Raw genomic sequence first — 25,840 nt, forward strand, 5'->3', positions numbered from 1 at the left:
GTGGTGGTGAGGCCTGCAATCAGTGGGAATGAAAAAAGGCCTGTGATCAGGGTGGGAGGTTAGTGATTAGTATAAGCAGGGGCAGAGGGTGGTGCAATCAGGAATGGGGCCAGAAGAAAGCCTGTCAGGGCTGAGGGAAGCCAAGGCTTCCTTAAACAGCCAAGGGGGTCACTCCAGCTTCAGCTGGCTCCCAAGGAGTGCTAACATAGCAGCTTACCTTGGGGAGCAAGCGACACTCATTTTCATTTTCCTGCAGACTTTTCCGACAACTCGGAAAGCTGTGAAGCAGCATTTTCCTTCAAATCCCTACAGTGCTGTGGGAGCCCAAGATAAAAATGTTCATAAGCATTCTGCCTCTCCATGGCAGAACACTCAGACGCCACAATATCAGTTGTAAAACACATGCATGGAGAATTGGGGTTTCATGCATTTCACTTCTTAACTGCTCCTGCAGGTCACTGGAGAGTTAATATGGAGGTCTATCCCTTAGGGTAACAGGACAATATTAAGCAAGCAGCATATTAAAGAGAAAATAAGTTTAGAAATGTCATTCTGTCAGGTTAGTTTTGCAACAGAGTGGAGAACCAGCACATGCTAGTCAGATATCAGCAGGTAGCACTCTCACCTCTGAGTCAGAATATTGTATGTTCAGGTCACACTCGAGCAAAGGATCCAGGTGGACACTCCGTTGCAGTACAGAGACAGAGCTGCATTTTCAAACATCGGTGTCTTCTGGTCGAGACTTTAAACAAAAACAACTGCTTTCTGAGTTGAAAGAGCCTTTGGCACTATTTTGAAGAAAAGCAGGGGAGTTCTCTCCGATGTTTTTGCCAACATTTATCCCTAGTAACACCTAAAAATAGGTTACATGGTCATTATCACACTCTCCTATATGTACCATGCTATGTGTAAATTGACTAGTTCATTTCCTACAATGGTGCTGACACTTCGCAAGTACTTCACAGGTTGGAACCTCTTTGGGCCATCCTGAGGTTGTGAAAAATGCTTTTTAACTGCAAGATTTTTCTCTCTGTTGCTCCCCGGAAGATCGTCATTCACCTTCAGAGGGAAGTTCTGAGCAGAAACCAAACCTACCTGTTAAAACTGCAGGACCAGCACTTCCCTATTCCCAGTTGCCATGGCAAAAACTAGTGAACATATCACCTTTGCCCTTTTAGTCGCAGGTGGTGCATAGTTTGGGATAGCCAGAGAATCGGCGATAAAGTGGACGACAAAAAATTGTTTCTGATAAATTAGGCACATCATGAGGTAAATTGATCTGAAAAGAATAGAAACGGAATCACAGAATCCTTATAATGCAGAAGGAGGCCATTCGACACATCAAGCCTGCATCGACAACAATCCCATCCAGGCCCTATCCCTGCAACCCCATGTGTTTACCTTGCTGATCCACCCCCCCGCACCCCCCTCCCCGACACACACAGTAAAGCGGGATCTTACTACCGTTCACACTGGTGGAATTTTCACATCCAGCCACAGTGAGTGGAGAATTGGCTGGCCGCCAAATTGTCCAACCTCACTGCAGTGGGGGCGTGCTGTGAACAGCAGGTAAGATTTCATCCAATGGATCAATTTAGCATGGCTCATCAACCTAGCCCACACATCTTTGGAGTGTGGGAGGAAACCGGAGCACCCGGAGGAAACCCACGCAGATAAAATGTAATCGAAATTTAAATTTCAGACAAACTTACATTTGGGGCGGCACAGTGGCGAGCATTACTACCAGGGACCCGGGTTCAATTCCGGCCTCAGGTCACTGTCCATGTGGAGTTTGCACATTCTCCCATTCTCTGGCAGTAATGCTCGCCACTGTGCCGCCCCAAATGTAAGTTTGTCTGAAATTTAAATTTCGATTACATTTTATCAAAAATCTCCACAAGAAAAAAAGAAATTACAAACTGTAAAGCTGGCATCAGAAAGAAATATAAATACCCAGTTTATGGTTGTAGAGAAACAACTAAATCTTTCCGATGATAAAGTGCTCTAGTCATACCCAAGTTTTTTTTTAATGATACGTGGCCGAGGAATGCTGTGAGTGGGTGGCATTTGTGACATGCAAAGGACAAGCGATTTTTCAAAGTTGCACTGAGTAATTGTGACTCATCCTTTGGGCCACAGCCTGCCCACTCAGAGCTATCACTTTGCTGATTGCCATCTCCCTGTGCAATGAAATATTTACGCACTTGCCCTGCGCTTATGATGCACTATTGATTTTTTTCCTGTAAACTGGGTTATATTTAGTCCCAAAGGTTGGAATATAGATTACAGTCCAATAAATTGGATTTTTTGTTTGCTGCCTAAAGCTTTGTGGAAAGCTGTTTTTTTTGTGTGTTTTGTTTTGGCTTACTGATAACTGCAATTGAGATGTAGAAGTCCTGCTTTCCTCAGCAGGTTTATTCTCCATTGAATATGTTCTGTGAGTACAACACAATTTCATAATTACGTCTGATGGTTGATTTAAATTACTTTTTTTCAGGAGCTTGTATAAAAATAATCTTGAATGTGCATTTTCTGTGCATCAGTAAGAGGAGGATTTCTTTTCTCTTTATTCACTTCTTGTGAAGGGGAAAATTAAAAATTCTTGTCTGATGGAAACCCTTGAGGACTTATTTTTAGTAGCATTGCTTCAGGGCAGAGTTCTAAAAGATTTTGCAGTTATTTTTTGTGTCCTAGATTACTCGGGAGACTGCTAAACATAGAGACAGCTTCTGCACACAGACTTGCCCTGGGCTGAGGATGGTTCAGTAGATGCTGCTTTTCCCGTTTACATTAATGTAAAACTAAAACATATCGAGGAGAATTAAAATAATTTTGTCCAACAATGTTGTCATGGTACCATTGTGTCAGACAGCACGGCTGACTTGTATAGGGGCACTGTATTGGTGATATATAATAATATTTCTTTTGTCAGTGAGATGTTCGAATTAGATGCCTTGTCTGGCTGCATCAAAAGTCGAACCTGGATTCCAGTAAATTTTATGGCAGCCCAAGTATTGTCAAACTGACCTCAAAATGATCCCAAAGGAGAACAGGGTCGCTGTCACAGGCCAGGCGGAACGAGACATAGCTCAACATTAGCAGAGTTACAGCAAAAAAATATTATTGCAGATGTGGTGCAGCAGAAAACAGGTGCATACTTAAAGAGCTGCAAAGGAAATCCAGTGCTCAAAGGGTTGAGTATCTCCACTCAGTGTAGCTGATCTGTGTGGTCTGTGGACCTGTGGGATGACCAGCATTCAGGATGTGCTTGCTGTGCTTCCAAAAGCCATCAGTATGATATCTAAACAATGAAATCCAATGTTGAATGACAAAGCACTAATCTGCTTGGGGAAAAAAAAATGCTAGCATTTAAAGGAGTGTTCTTCTCTAAATGTTTCAGCAAATCTTTTTATATTGTTTCCAAACACAACGTGATTTAAATCTCATTTCAAGGTACGAGATTAGTTGGATGCAACAACAGCATAACAAATTGACAAATGGCTGTTTGCTTACCACAAACACACAATGAGTATTGGTCAAACTTTTTCCTAGAAAATCACTTCCTTTTAAAGCAGGGTGTGTGTTCATTTGTAGTACAGTCAGTTCCTGCTGAATGAGCAATCAGGTTGCCACAAAATCTCCAGAGGATGAATTCTTTTATCAGGATGTTAGGGTCAGGAGTGATATTTTTCTCAGCTCTTGTGCAGTTCTAATTTTTAAATTAATACTTTACAAATGCAGACGTGGCCCTTCGGCTCATCAGGATCTGCACCGACATACAAACACCCGACATCCCACCTAATCCCATTTGCCAGCACTGGGCCCAAAGTCTTGAATGTTACGACATGCCAAGTGCTCATCCAGTTACTTTTTAAAGGATATAAGGGAACCTGCCTCTACCACCCTCCCAGGCAGCGCATTCCAGACCATCACCACCCTCTGGGTAAAAAAGCTTTTCCTCGTATCCCCCCTAAACCTCCTGCCCCTCACCTTGAACCTATGTTCCCTCATGACTAACCCTTGAACTAAGGGAACAGCTGCTCCTTATCCACTCTGTCCATGCCCCTCATAATCTTGTACACCTCAATCAGGTTGCCCGTCAGTCTTCTCTGCTCCAACATAAACAACCCATGCCTATCCACACTCTCTTCATAATTTAAATGCTCCATCCCATGCAGCATCCTGGTGAATCTCCTCTGCACCTCCTCCAGTATAATCACATCCTTATGTTAATTGTTCTCCTGTTTTTAGAAGTTTCAAATGATTTCTGTTCCACTATCTTCCCATTTTTTATTCAAGTATTCCCCTAACCGATAGGATAAGGTTGATTCTTTCGGAGGGACAGTTATGAGAGTGCCAGTACCTTTCCTGTGTCTTACTCAGATTGTCAATTTTCCATGTAATAGGTTAACTTTCTCTCTTCCAGCCCAGTTTAAATGCAGTCTGGAGATTTCTCTTGGTGCTTTTCAGCCCACATGGAAAAATGCAACACAGCTGACCATATATCCATAGTCACTGTGGGAAATTTTACCCATATATTTTGGCACTTTCTTACTTGGCCAGTTTGCTTTGAACTGACTGGGAATACTGCTCCTGGGATTTCTCTATCAGAATAAAAGGTGCATTTAATGCATTCTTTATCAAGTCCCCAAAAAATGCTTCAAAGGACAATTGAATTTATTTTTGAAGAGCAGTGGCTGTTGATATGAAGGCAAATGCCTGTCCAGCCCTCAATTACTTTGCAGTTTCATAAATGATATCCCTCAGTTGATCATAGTATCTTAGCAAATTTAAGTGGCATTAGCCCTTTTGATACAGTTTCCTTTCTGCTATTTTTAATATTTTTTCCTCATGCTGCCCTCCAGGGCTTCTATTGTCCTACCCTCAACCTCTGAAATGAAGGCAGGACAAAATGCTTGTCAGCATCTGTTCCATTCTTGTATTCCCCAATAGAAAGGTTTCTTCCTTCATCACCTTGTTGCTGTACTCCATTTTCACAGCAAGGTTCCACAAACAGCCAACGGAATAAATGATCAATAAATCTGTTTTGTTGCTGTTGATTGAGAGAAGTATGTAAAGTGAAGTAAAGTTTATTTATCAGTCACAAGTAGGCTTACATTAACACTGCAATGAAGTTACTGTGAACATTTCCTGGTTGCTACACTCTGGTGCCTGTTCAGCTACACCGAGGGAGAATTTAGTATGGCCAATGTACCTAGCCAGCACGTCTTTTGGACTGTGGGCGGAAACTGGAGCACCTGGAGAAAACCCACGCAGACACGGGGAGAACATGCAAAATCTGCACAGACAGTAACCCAAGCAGGGAATCGATCCCGGGTCCCTGGCGCTGTGAGGCTGCAGTATTAACCATTGTTCTACAGTGCCCAGATAGAAGGAGAAATCCCTGCATAATTGGAATGCATGTGTATTCAGAATACCCGGTTTACTAAGATTCTGGATAGTCACCTAGATGCTGCCACAGTCAGCAAGGTCATGCAAATTGGCATCAAATTACTTCCTTGGGGCTGACTGTAATTTTAAGCCCAGCCTGAGCAGGAAATGCCAATCACGATCAGCCAGGAAAAAGGAAAAGCCTCCAAATACAAGTCTTACACTTAACTGTGTGGAGCTAGGAGTAAGTGTACTATTTCACGCCGTCAGGTCCCACAAGAAAAACGTAGGCCTCCCCTGTCCTGGACATTTTCCACCTTAACATCCGCCCCAGTGACCCCATTCATCCACAAGGCCTCCTTCACCATATTTATTTGAGAGGTTGATAGTCATGAGTCCCATGAGTTTAAATAGCCCAGCATTGGAATTTTCCGAATGAATGTTCCTCTTGAATATTAAAATCCTGGACTAGGCAGTTTCCTTTGATACAGAATCCACTTGTAGAATACGGTTTTGTCTCAAGTGTTTGAACAATTAAATGATTTAATTGCTTGTTCCCAGTGAACCATTATGAGGCTGCTTTTTAAATAGTGTTTCTGCAGTGGCGCTGGTGATAAGACCAGTCTTAAATGAGCTGAGGATTGCTTTTCCATTGCTGAGCTTTCACTTTTAGTTTGAGTGGGCTGTTGTTGAAATCAAAATTGGCCGTACTGTAGAGCAAGTGCACAATTCACCCAGATGATTACTTCCTCCACCCAGGGGGTGAAGATGGAAATATGCCGTGAATGCTCATTTAAGAAAATACAGTATTTACTTTTTAAAATATTATTTCAGTATTTGCTTGTCCAGTTTTAAATGCGCTTCCATTCTTCCAGAAGTCGGGTGTCCCATTTTTTTTGGTTCGGCAATTATCTGAAGTCCCACACTTGGAAGTTATTTTCAGTTCTTAACTGAGCCAAAAGATTTTTGATTTGATTTATTATTGTCATGTATTAGTATACAGTGAAAAATATTGTTTCTTGCATGCTACACAGACGAAGCATAAAGTTCAAAAAGAAGGAAAGGGGAGAGTGCAGAATGTCGTACAGATGCCACACAATGCAAACATTGGGGTCGGGATTTTCCAATGTTGTTCACTCCACCACGACTGCCAGCGAGAATGGAGAGTTTGGCACTCAGCCAAATCTCCATTCACTGCAGTGGGACTGGAGAATCCCAGCCGCAGGCGAGCTCAGAGAATTCTGCTCGGGTGTTTCAGAAGCCCATTTTATATCTCTCCAGAGTTTTACTTCTGTTAACTTCCAGGAAAATCCTTCCTGTTCTCTTGGCCAATATCCAGCATCATTAAAGTAGATTATCTGGTTATTATCAGATTGCTGTTTGTGGGACTTGGCTGTGTGCTAATTGGTTGCTATCAGTGACAACACTTAAAATATTTCATTGGTTATAAAGGCTTTAGGACAACCTGAGGTTACGAAAAGCACTAACTATATAAATACAAACCTTTTATTTATGTCATTCTTTTATACTCTCCATCATTCAGATGAGATGCTAAACCAAGGGCCCACCTACCTGCTTGAGTAGATGTAAAGATCCCATGGCAGTATTTTAAAGAACAAGAGGGAAATTATCTCTGGCTCTTGGCCAATATATATCCCTCAATCAACATCACTGAGAATACATTATTTTGTCACTTGTGGGAGTTTCCTGTGTAGAAATTGGCTGTTGATTCCTATGTTACAATAGTGACTACATTTGAAAAATACTTCATTGGCTGTGAAACAAATTCGAAGACCATCAGTGGTCGTGAAAAGTGCTACAAAAATACACCTCTTTCTTCTTTATTGCACAATGTCAAAAACTGTCCTTTTTTTGTCTAACTTGCCCCATCTGCTGTCTCCTTCTATTAATCTGACAATTGCATTAAAGCTGGTCTTTGCAAATGTCATTATCTTCACCTTGACAGATGGCATGCGGACAAATGGTGTAGGGAACAAATGTGAATTGATAAATAGAAAAATAATACATTTCTAAAGGCAGTGAAAGAAATTACAGTTTATATTTTTTTGAATTGAATAGTTGAAGTGAGCTCGCCACTTCCAGTAGCACTGCAACCAACTGCTCCAGTGGATTTACGAACCGACCTGCGGATCTCGATGCCAGCTGCGGACCCGACTGCAAGAGAACACCAGTTACAGCAAGAACTCCTCCTGTTGCAGCAACAACAGCAGCTTCAGAAACAGCTTCTCTTTGCTGAGTTCCAGAAACAGCATGAAACCCTCACCCGACAACACCAAGTCCAGCTTCAGGAACACCTCAAGGTAATGCAGCTTAAAACTCGTCAAATCCAAGCAACATGCACTGCACATAGATGGAGTGAAAGACACCAGAATGCTTGGAATGTTTAGTGCTCCCTGAGTTGTATTAAGACATCTTATTATGAATGCGTATCTAGATGGAATAGACTTAACAGTTGTGATCACCCAAATAGCTGCATAACATTTCATCTTGTCAGGCAGTTCACAATTAAATTCTTTAGTGTACTGCCACAAAAATGATAGTCATTAATATTCTTGAGCCGTGCTTCGTGTGATGATATTGCTGAATTATTAATAGGAATGAGGACACTATAGCTTGGATTTTGCTCAAATCAGGCAAGGTAGTGGCAGAAGAGGATGTTGATGACTACTATCAACATCTTCTGCTCATGTCCCTGTCATCCCCAGGACAGTAAGAAGTTTAACAACACCAGGTTAAAGTCCAACAGATTTATTTGGTACCAAATAAACCTGTTGGACTTTAACCTGGTATTGTTAAACTTCTTACTGTGTTTACCCCAGTCCAACGCTGATCGCCAGGACAACCATGACGGGAGGAGCATGTGGGACAGAAAAGGATGGTGGGGGTGGGAACTGATGATGGAAGTAAAAGCAGCTCAGGCCCCCACAAACTTACCCTTGATTACAGTTATCTTTCAATTAACGGGGGCCCAGTGTTCCCTTTCCGCTGAAATCTGTCTCTTCAGGCGCTGCAGCAACACTGCCTAATTTCTCAGGTTGGCCTCCACTTTCTTGCCGAAGATCTGTTTTGCATAAGCAGCCCTGACCAGAAAGTCACATAGTAGTGGAGACTGGTCTGTAGATCAGTATTGGCATTCTGAGTGGAATGATGGAACATAGGCCTGCAGGTTATGTGAAGCATCAGAGGTAAGTGACTACTTTTGAGTGATCTATTTTCAAGTTCGAGGCTCAGATAAGCCTTGTCCAATAACTCATTTTGTGCTGGAGCCCAGCTGTTAAGAACATGACAATCCTCACGGTGAATGAATACACTGTTAAATGCTATTTCACTACCACTGTGGTAGGTAAACATTACACTTGATCAAGCAATCATATTGACATTTCCGATGTAACTGAAGGTGGATAGCATTATTTAACATCACGTTTTACTTTAACTATTTTTTGATTCCCACTTTCCCTCCCCATATTTTAGTGTTTTTGGAACTGCCACCAATTTAATGTTGTATTACTTTACTTTTCTAAAACTTCCAGCTCACAAGATACATTTGAAATCGATGAATTCATTGGTCAGCATCAGAATTTGAGTGGGCCCACTGATAGCTTTGCCATTTGAGCGTTGTGGGTTTAGGGTAGATTTTAACTTGTCATACAGACACCAGTTTTAACTTAAAACTGGTGTCTGTGTATTGACTGCCATTATTTAAAACTGACCAATATTCATTTTCAATGAACTCAATGTCTCAATAGACCACATTCACCCACTGTGACCTTCTATGTGGTAATTTACCGAATCATGAAGGGAAAATGTTCCGATAGGAGCCAACTCCAACTGCTGGAAGTGTCTGCAGCAAAATAAATATACATAATTATCTCTTCATGAGAAAGTGACTGATTAAAGGGCAGTATCCAACGCTGTGTGTGTCATCTGGGTACAGTGTAACTCTCACTGTCATTTGGCATTTGAAACTGTGTGACTCACAGGAACTTCTGAAAACAATTGAGTGATCATTTCAAGTTATGTTAACTTACTTTTCATTGCATTAAAACCAAAAGACCTACAATATATAAAGGAAAATGTCCCATTCAGGTAATTTGTTATTTAAGCCTTAGAAGTATGTGCTTTTCTCTTCTAAAGCAGAAAACTTTACTGGCAGAATTTTCCTAAACATTGACAAAGACGGGGAAAATTGACTTTGAAGCAATCGGCGCCAATGACAGCCTTCTCCGCTGTATTGTTTGCGACATAGCACAAAATAATTAATGGGGTGGGTCCCACAACATCGTGCTGGCAGAACCCACCCCCCAGCAACTTCATTTTTTTGAAGATCCATGAGCCACTTGTAAAGGCTGTCCCAGTGCACAAAAGTTCATGTGGAGTCCCACCAAACTCGACACACCCAACTCACGCAACCTCAACCGTACCACCACACCAACTCCTCTGCCCTGCCCAATGAAAACAGGAGCAGAAAATCCACCCCCCACCCCCCCACATCCAGTCCATCTAGAAAGGTGGGACAGTTGCATGGCTGTGGGCTTTGTCATGTCAGCTACCAATACATTCTGCGGGACGCATCAAAGAATCCTTACAGTGCAGGAAAGGCCATTCAGCCCATTGGGTCTTCACTGACTCTTTGACAGAGTATCTTACTTACCCAGGCCCTCATCCTATCCCCATAATCCCACACATTTCCCATCTCTAATCCATCTCACTTACACATCTTGGGACACTAAAGTGAAATTTAGCATGGCTACTCCACATCTCTGGACTGATACAAGCAGCTTATCTATTCCCCTTCCCCACACCCGAAGATAAATCACCTTGCTGATGTATAGTGCTTCATTCTGTAACCAAGCTAAGGAATAGTGGAAGTGAAGCTCAGCTAGCCAAGGCAAAGGACCCCCAATGACAGATCAACTTGCAACCTGAACTCAAAAAGCCTTGGCTTGAGATCCTACACTCAGAAGCTTCTGCCATCCCCTTCACCAATCAGTCATGAGATTGTTGTGGAACCGATAAATTCCTGAGCAATATTTGTATCCTAAGAATTGTTGTCTTTGTTTAAAAGCAACAACAGGAATTGCTAGCTGTTCAACACCAGCAGGAGCTTCTGGAGCAAGAACGTAAACTGGAGAAACAGCGGCAGGAACAAGAGGTTGGACGACAGCTACGGGAACAGCACCTTCTGTTTCTTCGAAATAAAGAAAGGGGCAGAGAAAGTATGTACATCAATCATTCAATCCAGTCTTGTATCTGCTGTGTACTGTTCTTTGCGCTTGAATAGAAAATCCATCAAAGTCCTTTGCAGATAAATGTTGATTGTACTTGTTGATGGAGCCAGCAGCAAGTTCAATATCATGGAATATGGGTGATACAAATGTTAACTTGATGAACTGTTAGCAGCTTTACTTTTATTACAATAATTGTTTTTTGTGAGAGAAGAACCACTTTCTTGTTTTTAGTTGCTATATTTTTAATCCCTTTTCCCTCATATTTGAATTTAAAGGCTAAAATGGAATCATGTCATTGGTTGTAAGTGAAGAATTTACTAAACATCCTAATTTCCCAGTTGGTAAATGTGCCCACTGTGGTATTTGATCACAAATAATGAGAAAGATCCAGACTCTAATATTATGGTTGTCCTCAGCAACATTGTGATGGGCTAGAGAGGGGATAGATCATGCAGAGCTCCTACCCATTATTGGTCTTCTGGGGGCTGGTACCTAGAATTCTTGTAGGTTTTCTTCTGATCTCAAGTATATACATTGCTTTCTCAGGGTTTTCAATCTGTAGCAGGCTGTCAGAAAAGCCCCATTGCAATTCCATCTCTTTATCTTTGTAGGTGGCAGGTAAGATTGGATCAGGTTTAGCTACAATGCCTCTCTATCATTGAATAACTTGCCAACATTTATTGTTCAAGCTTGCATAAAGAATTGCTGCTTGGCAAGACACTAGATGGCTGCCAACATCTGTGAAGATGTGGAGATGCCGGCGTTGGACTGGGGTAAACACAGTAAGAAGTTTAACAACACCAGATTAAAGTCCAACAGGTTTATTTGGTAGCAAAAGCCACACACGCTTTCGGAGCCCCAAGCCCCTTCTTCAGGTGAGTGGGAATTCTGTTCACAAACAGGGCATACGTCTTTATATGCCCTGTTTGTGAACAGAATTCCCACTCACCTGACGAAGGAGCAGCGCTCCGAAAGCTTGTGTGGCTTTTGCTACCAAATAAACCTGCTGGACTTTAACCTGGTGTTGTTAAACTTCTTACAACATCTGTGAACCCATACATCATCTTTGTCAGAAACGCCAGGAGTTGAAATGGGGAGTGGGGAGTAGTGAAGGAGAGAATATATCCATTTTAATATTTCTTCTGGTAAACCAGCCTGGGTGATATCATCTAACTGCGTAATGGACTATCCTGTGGCCTCACCATTTATTAAAATGGCAGAAGCAGGAAATGCTATGAGCACGTTAACAACACCCAGCAATAATTTTCACCTTTGTAGTTGTCTGATTCGAAGAACACAGAAACCAGGAGTACAATTCCAAGCTTTTGACAAAAGCATTCAGCTTTCACATATTATCAGCAGTCATAAAAATCTCGATACCACATTTGCCCAAAGGAAATTGCAACATTCACTGATATTACCTCATGGATTGTGGAATTAAGTGGACAGTTTGTCCACTTAATTACTTAAGAGCATGAGAAATATCCTGGCACTCGTACTTTCACTCAAAGATATGGTGAAATGTCTGCAACTTTAAAAGTAAACACCCAGACAAAAAGAACATTTTTTAAATTCTTTCATGGGATGTGGTGTGGCTTTCCCTAATTACCCTTGAGAAGGTGGTGGTTGAGAAATTGAGAAATCAGTTTAGGTCATTCAGGAGACCTAAAAAGAAGCCTTGTGCAGTTGCTGTGAAAGAGGAAGATGATGACACCTCGGGGGCGATTTCCATCTCTCAACCATCCCTGTTTTCAGCATAATGAACAATTTAAAAACAATTCGATGCTGAATTTCTTTTTGTATGAGGCCTGTCCGAAGCAATTTTTCCACAGGCCTTGATTAGTCAGCCAGCACCCCTTCCTGAAGTATGTTTAAATTTCAGACCAACTACGGCTGGGATTTTCCAGCCTCGTCATGGGGGGGGGGGGGGGGGGGGGTAGTTCAGTGGGACCGGACAATCCTAGCAGCAGACAGGGCTGGAAAATCCCACCCCATGGGTGGGGTGGGATTAGCACTCTGATGCAAAGTTAGTCTAGTGTGTGTGTAGTACTTGTGTGGATGGTGAGTCCAGCGTACATTCCTCTCCACTGGAACTGAACATTAGATGTCAAGCAAGTACTAGTTGCTCCAAAAAAAAGGTACAATCTAACTTTCCTGACGATTTTTGTGGGGCTACAAACTGCACGAATGTTCTTTCTTTTGTGCAGTTGCCACATCTTTCAACTACTGTCATCCCTGGGATCACTTCCCATCCCTTACCGAGATTGAGAAAGCTCTGACTTGACTGCCTGAAGGAACCACCAGATTTTCCATCTGGTTCCGTGATTGGCCCCTCACCCTCATTTGAAACTGGCAGCTTGCCGTGAATATTAAAATGAAGCCTGATCACAAACATGGACTTGATCTTTCACTGATGTTATCCGGCAGATGGAGCAGGCTCCCCGCTCACTGTTCACCCAAAGAACATTGACACAAAAAAAATTAGAGTAAGAACAGTTTGTTTAACTAAGTCGCTGACTGTAAGTGCACAAATTATAAAAGTATTCAGTTTTATTGGTTCTTTATTTTTATCCCAATTCAGTCCCTTTCCCTCCAGATGGCACTGGTTGACACTGTGGGACAATTCCATGAATCCTGTCAGCCATGGTGGACCAGTTATTTTTCAAATACATGGCCCATTAAGATATCAACCCTCTTGTTAGAAACAATTCTGTGACCGGCATTCATTTTTTACTTCCTTTTTAATTTCATCAAATTATTGTGCTAGCTCAAAGTAACATTACTGACAACACATTGCGAATTCCAGCTCACCTAGAGCGGTGAAGGGAACTTTAACAAACATCATTAGTTGCACGACATGGAACAAACCACAGTTCAAAGTTAGACATCACACAGTGATTCTGATATGTAAACAGTGCTGCCAGGAAACAATTTAAGGATAAATCAGTTCCAAATGCCCGGTCCTGGTACATGCTTTCAGTCAGTACTTCATTGGAAAAGGTCAGCTACTGATGCCAGCAAAAGCTATTGTAAATAACCAACAAATAGCTGTGTGACGACAGTAAAATCTTTAGGTCAAAGCGGCAGTGGTTTCACAGTAAGCACTTGGTGCCTTAACTTTACTAGTACTGATCTATGTAATAGAGAAAATGAAGCAGGAACTGAATAACTGAACCAATGCTGTGCATGCCTTTAGAGGACTGTACAGTTCTTTGAAGTTTCTATACTTGTTGAAAGGGGTCAGTGCAGAGACCCCCAATGGGGACCCATATATTTCATCAGTGCAGTTTAATTTGGTTTATGGTTCACTCATTTCGGACTGCAATTTGCTTCAGATTCATTGATGGGAGCTTTGCTAAGAATCAACAACAGGTTTGACATTTCCTGAACCCCACAGAATACCACAGGAACTCCATTTATATGGAAAACATGAAAAATAAATTGATTATAGATACAGTACGGTGGCAATAAGCTCAAAGAGCAGTGTTAGATTTTAGAAAATCTCACACTACTGTATCACTTAGTAGCATCTCCCGCATGGTGAGCTCTGTTGTGCTGGATCCCATGTCTAAGATTCAGCTTGCTGTATCCACTTAAGGCTTTAAAATGGCTGCGGTCTGTTTGCAAAGTGGTTCAAGTAAGCAGCCCTTCAATTTTCAGTGGTGTGTTCGGGGAACCACTAAGTGCATTGAGTGCGTAGGGTAGCATATAGTTATCATGGTCTATGTTTTGTTAGCTTATTTCAGGTGGGACAACATTGGGGCACTCTAGTTAATCTCAGTTAGGCAGCTGGCAAATGAGCTGGGCTTTTCTGGCCCTATCTGTTTCTAGATTCCTATAGAGAGAAAAAATAATTCAGTTCTGTTTGCTACTCAATGGCTCTGGCGAGAAAGGGTATCTATATGTAAATCAAGTGAGGACAGGAATGGACTCAACTGTGATGCCACACATAGTCGCATAGTCTGCTGACATTCAGCCCAGGCTCACAAGTTAAATAAAACCAGAGACTAGAGGCATGTTGGCAGGTAGGAATCTGTAGCGCAGCTAGCAGAGGAAGAAGGGAGTGAGAAAGAAAATGAGTCATGGGGAACCAGGGCAAAACCTGCAGTATTGGTCTCCTACATCCAGAGCTGTATAAACTTGGTTGTTATGAACTGCCAAGTGGCTGTTACTAAGCAACAGTTAACACTTAAAAAGGCTAAAACATGTCAACCAGAAAAGAAGCTAATAAAACAAGAATACAAATACATCAATTTTCTGTGCCGCTATTCGCTGCTTTTTGTGCATCTGTTAAAGTTTCTGCTGATTAATGATAGACCAGTCAGATACCAGGGCTGCTCGCAATATATTTTCCTCTTTTTTTATTCCACCTGCATTCTGCTCTGTGTAAGATCAGCTGGCACCTGATGGCTCTACTCCTTTAAGCATTTTCTCACAATCCCATCGGGTGAACCCAGGAAAGGTGGCCAAGAAACTCTGAACTGGTGGCAACTCAAAGCTCCCAGGCTGCAGAGTCGAGTGTTGCTTTGCCTGTGAAGTCTGTGAAGCTCTGATTTCAGTAGTGTCATCATTTTTGAAGCTAATGGAAAGCCTGCTCATTTAAGCATGGAGTGGAGTGGTACTGAGTGTAACATCAGCTGGTCTTATTTTCACATATGCACGACTCATTGGTACAACAGTGCCGTTTTAATGGGCAGTCTTAAATCAGCAGCTCCACAATGTTGGTATCAGCGCTGGAGGATATGCTAATTGCTGTACTGTTTCCCCAAAGATGCCAGTGTGTGTGTGTGTATTTTCTTACCCCTGGAGTGAGGAATTCAGTTTAAAATAACCAGGCAGCAGAGTTTTTATAGTAACCCTACAGTGCAGAAGGAGGCCATTCGGCCCATCAAGTCTACACCGACAACAATCCCACCCAGGCCCTATCCCCATAAACCCACAAATTTGCCCCACTAATCCCTCTAACATTTACATCCTGGGATATTAAAGGGCAATTTTAGCATGGCTATCAACCGAACCTGCACATCTTTGGATTGTGGGAAGAAACCGGAGCACCCGGAGGAAACCCACGCAAACATGCGGAGAGTGTGCAAACTCCACACAGACAGTGAACCAAGCCAGGAATTGAACCCAGGTTCCTGGAGCTGTGAGGCAGCAGTGCGAACCACTGTGCCACCGTGCTGCCCTAAGTTCTTTTTACTTAAAGAAGAACAGGTTAGTTCATTTCACTCATTGTTCCGGCAATTACCAAAGAACAAATAGATTTCCTAACACATGCACACATGCAGATTAGTTACAATGGAAAATAAAACAATACTTACAAAAATTGGATCAGCTTAGTCCAAGGTCTAAGCCACTACAATTTCACTGGCAGAGGGACAGCTGTCCCTCGATGGAGTTTAGAAGGATAAGGGGGATTTCATTGAAACTTGCAGAATACTGAAAGGCCTAGATTGAGTGGACATGGGGAAAATGTTATCATTCATAGGAGAGGCTGGGGCACAGCCTCAGAGTAAAGGGACGACCTGAGGAGGAATTTCTTCAGCCAGAGCGTGGTGAATCTATGGAATTCGTTGCCACAGAAGGCTGCAGAAGCCGGGTCATTGAGTGGATTTAAGACGAAGATGGATAGGTTCTTGATTGGTAAGGGGATCAAAGATTATGGGGGAAAAGACAGAAGAATGGGGTTGAGAAAGTTATCAGCCATAGTTGAATGGCAGAGCAGACTCGATGGCCTAATTCTGCTCCTATATCTTATGGTCCTATGGTCAGGATCCTGCCTGCTCAATGTGCAGTTGAGGCCCGGAAGTGCCCAATTAATGATCACCTAAGGACACCTCCACTGCCATTGGGGTTCAATCAAGAGCAGGAGAGGAGGTCCTCATGAAATGTCCAGCCAGGCAACTTTAAATGCATGGGCTACTTTTAAGTAGTGGTGGAGAAAATTGCCTCCTTTACAGGCCTCCTGGGCCCACTGGCGACCCCCTTCCCCACACCCCATTGTTTCCCTCTACTCAGGCCAGTCTACCCAGGTCCCCCAGGTGACTTTCCTCTGTTCTTGGTTCCAGTGCAGCATGCCTCGCTGCAGCTTCATTGCAGTACTGGCAGTGGCCACCACTCCCATTGGCGTAACGAGTGCTGGAGAGCTACCAGCCACTGATTGGCCACTAACTCTAAGAGGCGGTGGTGTAGTGGTATTGTCACTGGGTTAGTAATCCAGAGAACCAGTGTAGTGCTCTGGGGACCTGGATTTGAATCCCACCACAGCAGACGGTGAAATTTCAATTGAATAAGAATCTGGAATTAAAAGTCTAATGATGACCATGAAACCATTGTCGATTGTTGTAAAAACCCATCTGGTTCATTAATGTCCTTTTGGGAAGGAAATCTGATGTTCTTACCCAGTCTGGCTTATATGTGACTCCAGATCCCTAGCAATGTGGTTGACTCTTAACTGCCCCTCTGAAATGCCTCAGCGAGACAGTCAGTTGAAGGGGCAATCAGGGATGGGCATCAAATGCTGACCCAGCCAGTGACACCCACATCCCATTAACGAATTAAAAAAGCTGAGGGGTCGAACTCCCATCTCAAACCAATAAATGGCCAGTCTATCATTAACTGACCGTGGGGTGAGACAGCCAATTGGAGGTGGGTTTGCCCCTGATTTTTACATGTGGGGGCAGGACCATCACCCCAACGTAAAATCCATCCCAATGTGTTAAGCACTGTAAATGAAAGGAAACCATTTTGAAAGGTTTGCAAGCAGCACTTCTTTAAATGTTTCGTAACCTTTATGAAAAGTCACTAACAGATGGAATGCTGCATTAATCATAAAAATATATAATAAAATATTTATAACAATAACACATTACTGCTGCCATTAAACAAGCTATTGTAATAGCAATACTAGAATAAACCAATAAATAAACTACAGTTATAATTTATAAATAATTGATAATGTGTATTAGGCATTGACAATGAACTGATATTTTGAGTATGTATTCAGATTTATATATATTACTATTGAGAATTTGGGTGTGCTGTAACCACTTTATCGGATTCAGTAGCGTTAGGCACCCCTATAGCTGTCCTGAGCATCTCACTTTATGAGCGATGACTGGCAATATCCTGTATTTATTTCTCAGTTAATCTAAGTGCAGGCAGAGGTGGAATCTAACAATAGCGCCAGAACTGGATAGTTGTGCCTGTCGCACATGTCCCCATGTGCCTCTTTTTCTGAAGGTGGGCCAGGAAATTCCTCAAAGAGGCACCTGGTCTGCTGGTGTTACTTTGCCAGCAGTGTAGCGGAGAGCTTGTTTACACACACAAACAATGCTTCTGTCGCACTTTCACTGATGAAATGCTGACACGGTGAGACCAGCTTTCAGGAACTTGCTGGCCGAGATGAGGCAAAGTCTACTGTGATTGTAGTGTGCAGTATAGGTCACGTGTTCTGACTTTGGCTCACATGCAAAGACCATGGACCCAATTTTGATGGGTGTGGACTTCCATGTGGTGGGCAAGGGTGAGGAGGAGTTCGGGTCGGGTGAATGCTATGGCTTTTTAGCCTCTTGCAACTCGGCCAATGTTGTCTACCTGATACGCTGCAGGAAAGGATGTCCCGAGGCATGGTACATTTGGGAGACCATGCAGATGCTACGACAACGGATGAATGATCACCGCTCGACAATTACCAGGCAGGAGTGTTCTCTTCCTGTTGGGGAACACTTCAGCAGTCACGGGCATTCAGCCTCTGATCTTCGTGTAAGCGTTCTCCAAGGCGGCCTTCACGACACATGACAACGCAGAATCGCTGAGCAGAAACTGATAGCCAAGTTCTGCACACATGAGGACGGCCTCAACCGGGATCTTGGGTTCATGTCACACTATTTGTAACCCCCATGACTTGCCTGGGCTTGCAAAATCTCACTAACTGTCCTGGCTGGAGACAATACACATCTCTTTAACCTGTGCTTAACCCTCTCTCCACTCACATTGTCTGTACCTTTAAGACTTGATTACCTGTAAAGATTCACATTCCAATTGTAAATTGAGTTTGTGTCTTTATATGCCCTGTTTGTGAACAGAACTCCTGCTCACCTGATGAAGGAGCAGCATTCAAAAAGCTTGTGGCTTGTGCTACAAAATATGTTGGAATTTAACCTGGTGTTGTGAGACTTCTCACTGTTTTTAGCCCAAGGCATTTATGTTTCTTTAACATGATCCACTCACCTTCAATTCCCTGTTGCCAGCATTCACTGTGGCATTGAGGAAACCTTTACAGCTATATCTTACATGCTGAAAAGCAAGAGGAGCAGTAACAACAAGAATAACAACTCCAGCCATGGTACCAGCTACCTTCTCCTGAGCCACTTGTCGCTCTATAGGGTAAAGCTGATGAACACTGAGATCCAGCTTGAAAGAGGTGAGACCCCAACACAAGGCCTACAGGCTTGACTCCCTGTTGGGCGGCAAACAGTGCAATAAACATTGAAACTCAGCCTTAGACCCGGGTTCAATTCTGGCCTCGGGTCACTGTCTGTGTGGAGTTTGCACATTCTCCCTGTGTCTGCGTGGGTTTCCTCCAGGTGCTCCGGTTTCCTCCCGCACTCCAAAGATGTGTGGGTTACGTGGATTGGCCATGATAAATTGCCCCATAATGTCAGGGGTACTAGCAGGGGAAAAGCTTGGGATTAGGGGGATAGGGCCTGGGTGGATTGTGGTCGGTGCAGCCTCGATGGGCCAAATGGCCACCTCCTGCACTGTCAGGATTCTATGATTCTGAGGTAAATTAGTGCTGTTTGGGTACAGATCACTGGGAGGCCGGGGTCTGGGTGTTGAGGGACTATAGGATTGTTTGATCTTGGTGGATCAGAAACAGAGAGGAAGAGGTCAGTGCTCATAAGATCTGTCTGCTCATGGGAGAGGAAAGCAGGTTAGCTTAGATGGATAGTCCATAATCAGTGTTGGAAAGGCAATTATCTCTTTCACACGGCAGTCTTCACATCTAGTTAGGGATTGTTGTCGGTGCAGACTCAATGGGCCGAATGGCCGCCTCCTGCACTGTAGGGTTTCTGTGATTCATAGAATCATCATAGAATCCCCACAGCGCAGAAGGAGGCCATTCGGCCCATCAAGTCTGCACCGACAACAATCCTACCCCATGCCCTATCTCCACAACCCCACACATGTACCTCGATATTCCCTCTAACCTATGCATCCCGGGACACTAAGGGGCAATTTAGCATGGCTAATCAACCTAACCCGCACATCTTTGGACTGTGGGAGGAAATCAGAACACCTGGAGGAAACCCACGCGGACACGGGGAGAACGTGCAAACTCCACACAGACAGTGACCCAAGCCGGGAATTGGACCTGGGTCCCTGGAGCTGTGAGGCAGCAGTGCTAGCCACTGTGCTACCGTGCCGTCCTATGATTCTATGATCAAGACCAGTACTGATTCGTACCTGTGTGACATCCTGCCGGAGAGGTGGGAGCATTCTGAGGGGAAGGTTGAAATCCAGTCAATGTCTTGCTAATAGGCCGAAAGGGAAACAGTTCCAATAGTTTAAACAGTTGCAAACAATCTTCACTTAACTACTCCCCAAATATTCCAACAATACCTTCCAGTTTTTAAAATCTATAAAAATCCAGTAACACCAGGCAGTTATATCTCTTTGGCATTGCTTCTCAGGTGAAAACAACAGTTTGCTTTTCAAGATGAGCTTTCTTCATAGACAATTTTTGCTGGGAGTTAAACAACTTTAAAAAAAATCCAATTCAATCAAATCAAGTCCAATTCAGAGTCTCAACAAGTGAGACATTCCCGATCCAAGCTGACAAGACAGGGCTCTCACCTCCTATCTTGGGCTTGATTTACATGATCCAAGCTGGTTGGAGTAGGCATTGCACCTCCTCCAAGGCCTGATCTCATTTGCATCTTAGCCAAAAGGCCGAGATGCCGCTTTTAAAAATTGCTTCAAATGAAGCTAAAATGTAACCTAATGACTTCAACCAAGTACAACATGTCGATACTACACTTGATCTTAGCCAAAAGCCCGAGAAGCGATTAAACAACTATTCCTGCTGTGGGCTGAGGTTTAAAAACAGCTGCCTCTACGTAGGTTTAATCAGTTTCTTAAATACAGTTTCCCCCTTTGATCTTTCTTTTTTTAACCGGACCTTCATTTCTTGATTTTACCTTTTAGAACATAAATGATCTTAAAAAAAGGTTTCTTCACACCTTTCTTTCTTTGGAACCTTAAAACCTTATTCAAATACATTCATGTTCTGTCTCCTATTGTTACGAACTTGCCTTCAGTAAACATCTGTTTGCAGTGTCACTAAGCTCATCAACATATCAAAGGTAAGTTGCATTAACACAGCCATTTCCCCACAAGTTTAAAAATATATACAACCAACAGAAAATATTGCAATTCCTTGGATTTCCCTGATATTTTCATGACACCAGGTTCATGGAAAATCTGCGATGCATAGGTCCCACAAGAGGATCAGCACATACTGAACATTGGCTTTCTAGCCATATCTGCCATATGGTTTAGAACTTAATATTCATTTCTCTGGAAGCACTGTTTGGATTCTTAGGGATAATTTTTCAACTTTACTGAATGTGCAGTAGTCTGTTGGAGCAGATCAACCTGTTGGCTGTTGAATCCGTCCAGTTTTCAGTCAATGTATTCATTGGAAGAAACATAGAAACCAGGAGGAGTAGGCCTTTCAGCGATTTGAGCCTGCTCTGCCATTCAATGTGATTATGGCTTATCCTTTATCTCAATGACATATTCCTGCTTCTCCCCATACCGCTGATGTCATTAAAATCTAAAACAAAGTCCATCTCTTTCTTGAATACATTCAGTGGTTTGCTCTCCACAGCCTTATTTGATAGAGAACTGCATAGGCTCACTACTCTGAGTGAAGAAATCTTTTTCATCTCAGTCCTAAATTGTCAACACCATATTTTGAGATTGTGCCCCTGGTTCTCGATTCCCCAACCAGGGAAAGCATTGTCCCTGCATCGAGTCTGTCCAGCCTTGTTAGAATTTTATATGTTTCAATCAGATCTCCTCACAGCCTTCCAAATTTCAGTGTATATAACTAGATTAGACAGCTTCTGTAATGCCCTTACTGGGCATGTTTGTGGCTAGCCCATTGCCTTCCCAACCATCAAGGACTTGGTTTCCGTAATATGGTCGGTGGGCGAGATTCAGGAGACCATTTTTAAATAAATTGGTTGAAAGATGAGAAGGAAGGCACATCATTCAGGGGTGCCCTGTGCGCATTGGGAACATCCCTCCCCCCCACCCCCACACATGACCTCCCTCTCCATTTTGCCTCCCCGCCTTGTCCTCCGAAACCCACCCCCCAACACCCACCTCCCTAGGCTCCCTGATCCCTTCCTACCCTTAAAGCCTCAGATTAACCTTAGCCCAGGTCCTCTGGGATCTATCCTCCCTGGAACTGCTTGCAGTCCCCACAGTGCCCACTACACAATTCTGCCATTACTGGGATGACTGGAGCTGTTGGTGAATCAGATTGGCCAGCAGCTCGCGAGGATGTGACTTTATCCCACTGATGGGCAGAAGTCCCATTCTCAGGTAGTTAAAGTCATCAATAGCATGCTATTGCCAAGCATGCAGGCTTTCTTTTGATGGTTGCCTGGAACAGACTTTTGTAGCATGGGGATGAGAAATATATTTCTCCCCACATTTCATAAAGTTCTGCCCAATGAGTATGAGATACTATCTGATGCTGAGGCAGGGTAGCAAATGGTTTATCATTTAACATCTATTGTGTAAACTAACAGTATTTTAACTATCTATTGTCTTCAAGTATGATATTAAACCTGTTATGCCTCTTTGAACATACCATGCTTTAAACCATATTTTAGAATAATTTCTTTTCCAAAACCTTTCTGCCAAAAAGTGGTTAAAAGAATTCAAAATGTGGCAGTTACTGAATAATTGTATTGTCAGGTGCTGTGGCCAGTACTGAGGTCAAACAGAAACTTCAGGAGTTCCTGTTGAGCAAATCAGCAAAAGAGTTTCCATCAAGTGGACAGAATCATTCCTTCCCTCAACATCCCAAACACTGGTATCGGTAAGTATCATCATCCTACTTACAGGATTTCTATTTTTGAAGTAAAATTGCTACTTTGATTAAATTACAATGTTCAGAAATCCAATTACATATGTAAATCCGAAGAAAGGTGTTGGCGCACACGTCTGCTGTTTCTTAGCTTTGGTTTTCCTCGCTCTAAGGAGGCCTCATATAGACAAAGACAAGACTTTGGACTCATTGGATGAGTTAGTGTTATGTTCAAGATGTTATTTTAATGGCATGAACGATCAAAATCCACTCGATAGAGGAGATTTCAACTTCCATAAACAAAAGCAGAAATAACTTGTATTTACATTGTTCCAATTCCCTTCCTGCGCCTAATGGTGCACTAAGGCAGTTTGTTTCCATAGCTAGTTATTCCTGGAAGAGGTGACTGGTCTGTCCCAAGGGGCTTGTAGCTTGAAGGGCGCCATTCCACACAAGCGTGGCTGACCGGGAGTTTTTTACTGCCAGCCATTGGCATTATTTGCGTTATGAACGCACCTTCCTTGACTATCAAGTCCTGGGATGGGAATCAAACCCAGAGCTTCTGGCTCAGAGGCAGGGACGCGACCCACTGCCACAAGACCATCTTGTTGCACTGTGCTTCATTATGTTTGACACGCACCCCAAAATGTTCCACAAGCTGTGAATTAATTTGCAGTGATATGTAGCAGTTACACTGAACATAGCAAATTCCTACAGTCTAATACAAAGTGAATATTGAGCGAATCTGCTTCAGGTAGTAGTTAAGAGGTGTTGGCTACAGCCTTGTTCTTTGAATAGTGCCATGGGATCTTTAATAGCTGTTCAAACAGGCAGACAGCATCTTTTCCACAAATCTATGATTAAAATGTAAGAGTGCTGACAGTTGCACCAGGATGCTGTTTATTCCCTGTTCTAATATTTTTATTCATTCATAGGATGTGAGCATCGCTAGCTGGGCCAGCATTTATTGCCCATCCCTAATTGCCCTTGAATTTACTGGTTCCTGGGCCATTTCAGAGGGCTGTGTCTGAAATGTAGCCCGAGTCATTATTGCTATAATAAAAGATAAATATCTGTTATTGGTAACTATAAAGAATATGAAAGGATAAGTATCATAGTGACTTGTGTATTAGCTTCTTCATTTGATACAACCTTTGAAGTTCAGTTAATATCAGCTCAGCCAGTTTGTGCACAGAACATTCTTGTTCTTTGTTCAATCTAATAATCTGTCTTCAACGATATTGTTAGTAACATCTCATTTGAAAGGAAGCAGGATAAATCTTAACTTACAAAACAGGTGGGCTGGGGTTGGTATTAAAACTTTGAAAATCTCAAACTCGATCCACCTACTTCTGGAATTAGCAGAGGCAGAACAAAGGGCCTCAGGAAACCTAACAGCTGGAGGGAGGCAAGGACATCTTTGGGGAGAAGGTAAGTACTTCCCCCCAGGCTGTTAGACATTAGATGCGAACCCTCACACCCCATACACATCTCCAGCCCTTTGGCTCAGTGATCAGATCCCCCTCAGAAAAAAATCACACGCCCATCTGGTTCAGGGATCCCTGGGTTCGCAGAAACCAAAGTTGGAGGTTGAACTGCTCCCTCCTTGGGGTCACAAGCCTCCTAACTCTCCCACATGCACTGGCAGGTGATGTACCTGTAGCTGCGGCCTGCTTGAAAATGCTCCCCAACTGATAAGAAGAAGATATAGGAGAAACGGGATGCTGATTGGTCGCCAAGTTAACTCTGGTTGAGGTTTTGCCATGGAGAAAAGAAAGTAAAGGCGAACTATATGGGATCCCCATGCTCCCAGGTTATTCAAAAATATTTACTGTTCGATGTGGAGGGTGATTCTCCCATCCCGCTGAAATAATTTTTTGACAGATCAGCGCATGCATAGTGGCTCACTCAGCGTGCTGGTTTCAGCCTCTCTAGTGGGGATAGGCCCCGCCTCTTGAAATTTAATGACACCCATGCTCTGCAGTGCACAGAGTGTGGGAGATTCATTTTGGGAAACACGCTGGAAAAACCAGTGCAATTTACTCTAACTTTCACGCAAATTTGACACTTAGAATTTTTTGGGGCGAATTCCAGCCCTGATTCTGCAATTGGACAGCACTTTCTAAACAATTCTGAGTCTGCTAATAGCAACACTAACAGTCAATGTAAGATGATCACTCAAGCTTATAACATAGCTTATTTACAGTTGCTAAAAGTGACATGCATTCATACACGGGGGCCCGTTGTTCACAAACAAAAAGAATATATTCAAGCACTGTGCCTTCTTTGAATTGCCCAGAAGTATGGGAGCTGATAGTTTCCCATTGCTTTTTCCATGACAATGACTGAGCCAATTGCCAAGCAATCTGACCCCTTTTTCACCTGTAGTATAAATTGTTGCGATGGTTTGAAATTTGGCATTCTTGCATTTGCCCTGAAGAGTGCAAGATGAAAAGTTGTCTCTCATTTCAGTAGCACTCAAGTTCGGGAAGATTGAAGGTAGAATATTTATTTTCACACAGAGAATATTAAAATAAGGAGGAAGTTGCTGCAAGTGACTGTGGACACAAACCAGTGTAAATCATGGGGTAATGATAAAGAAATTGAATTAGATTAGATTACTTCACTTGAGCAAGCATTGACACAAGTTCATGTTGAATGTTCCTCTTCTCTGCTGTGATTTCTGCACCTCCTTACTTGAAGCCAAATCAGCCAGCTGGGGACTTTGGGCAGGATAATTTTGACAGAATGGTGAGGAATGCCAAAAAAAATTGTTTGTAGATTGAGCAGAAAATTTGAGCGTGATTTTTTCAAAATTGGAAAAGAGTTGCAATTAATTTTCAATTTGGCCACCATCTGTTTAATAGAGCTGGAATGTTAAAAAGTATGAGAGAGGCAGCCAAAGCTCAAGGAAAATAGAAAATCGAAATCTTGGACAGATATGATTCAGGATAATCCAACCAGTTGAAAACAAATATAACTGATTGACATAGAAAAGCTCTCTTAAATTAGATGCAATGCCGGCCATCTGCAAAGTGATTTATTGTCTAGTCTGTACAATGGTTGTGTTAATTCATTACTCTTTGTTCCTGTG

The 25,840-nt window shown here is 42.7% G+C and overlaps 1 protein-coding gene across 2 annotated transcripts in view; it reads left to right on the top strand.

Annotated features, from left to right (window-relative positions):
- Positions 1–25,840, top strand: part of LOC144509624 (histone deacetylase 9) — a 728,394-nt gene that overhangs the window by 358,037 nt on the left and 344,517 nt on the right. For both annotated transcript variants that reach the window (XM_078238446.1, XM_078238445.1), the window contains 3 exons: positions 7,471–7,712; positions 10,478–10,628; positions 22,635–22,758. In XM_078238446.1, the coding sequence (XP_078094572.1) occupies positions 7,471–7,712; positions 10,478–10,628; positions 22,635–22,758 (517 nt within the window). The remainder of the gene's footprint in view (positions 1–7,470; positions 7,713–10,477; positions 10,629–22,634; positions 22,759–25,840) is intronic.

Source organism: Mustelus asterias, chromosome 2, assembly GCF_964213995.1.
Source record: "Mustelus asterias chromosome 2, sMusAst1.hap1.1, whole genome shotgun sequence".
NCBI lineage: Eukaryota > Metazoa > Chordata > Chondrichthyes > Carcharhiniformes > Triakidae > Mustelus > Mustelus asterias.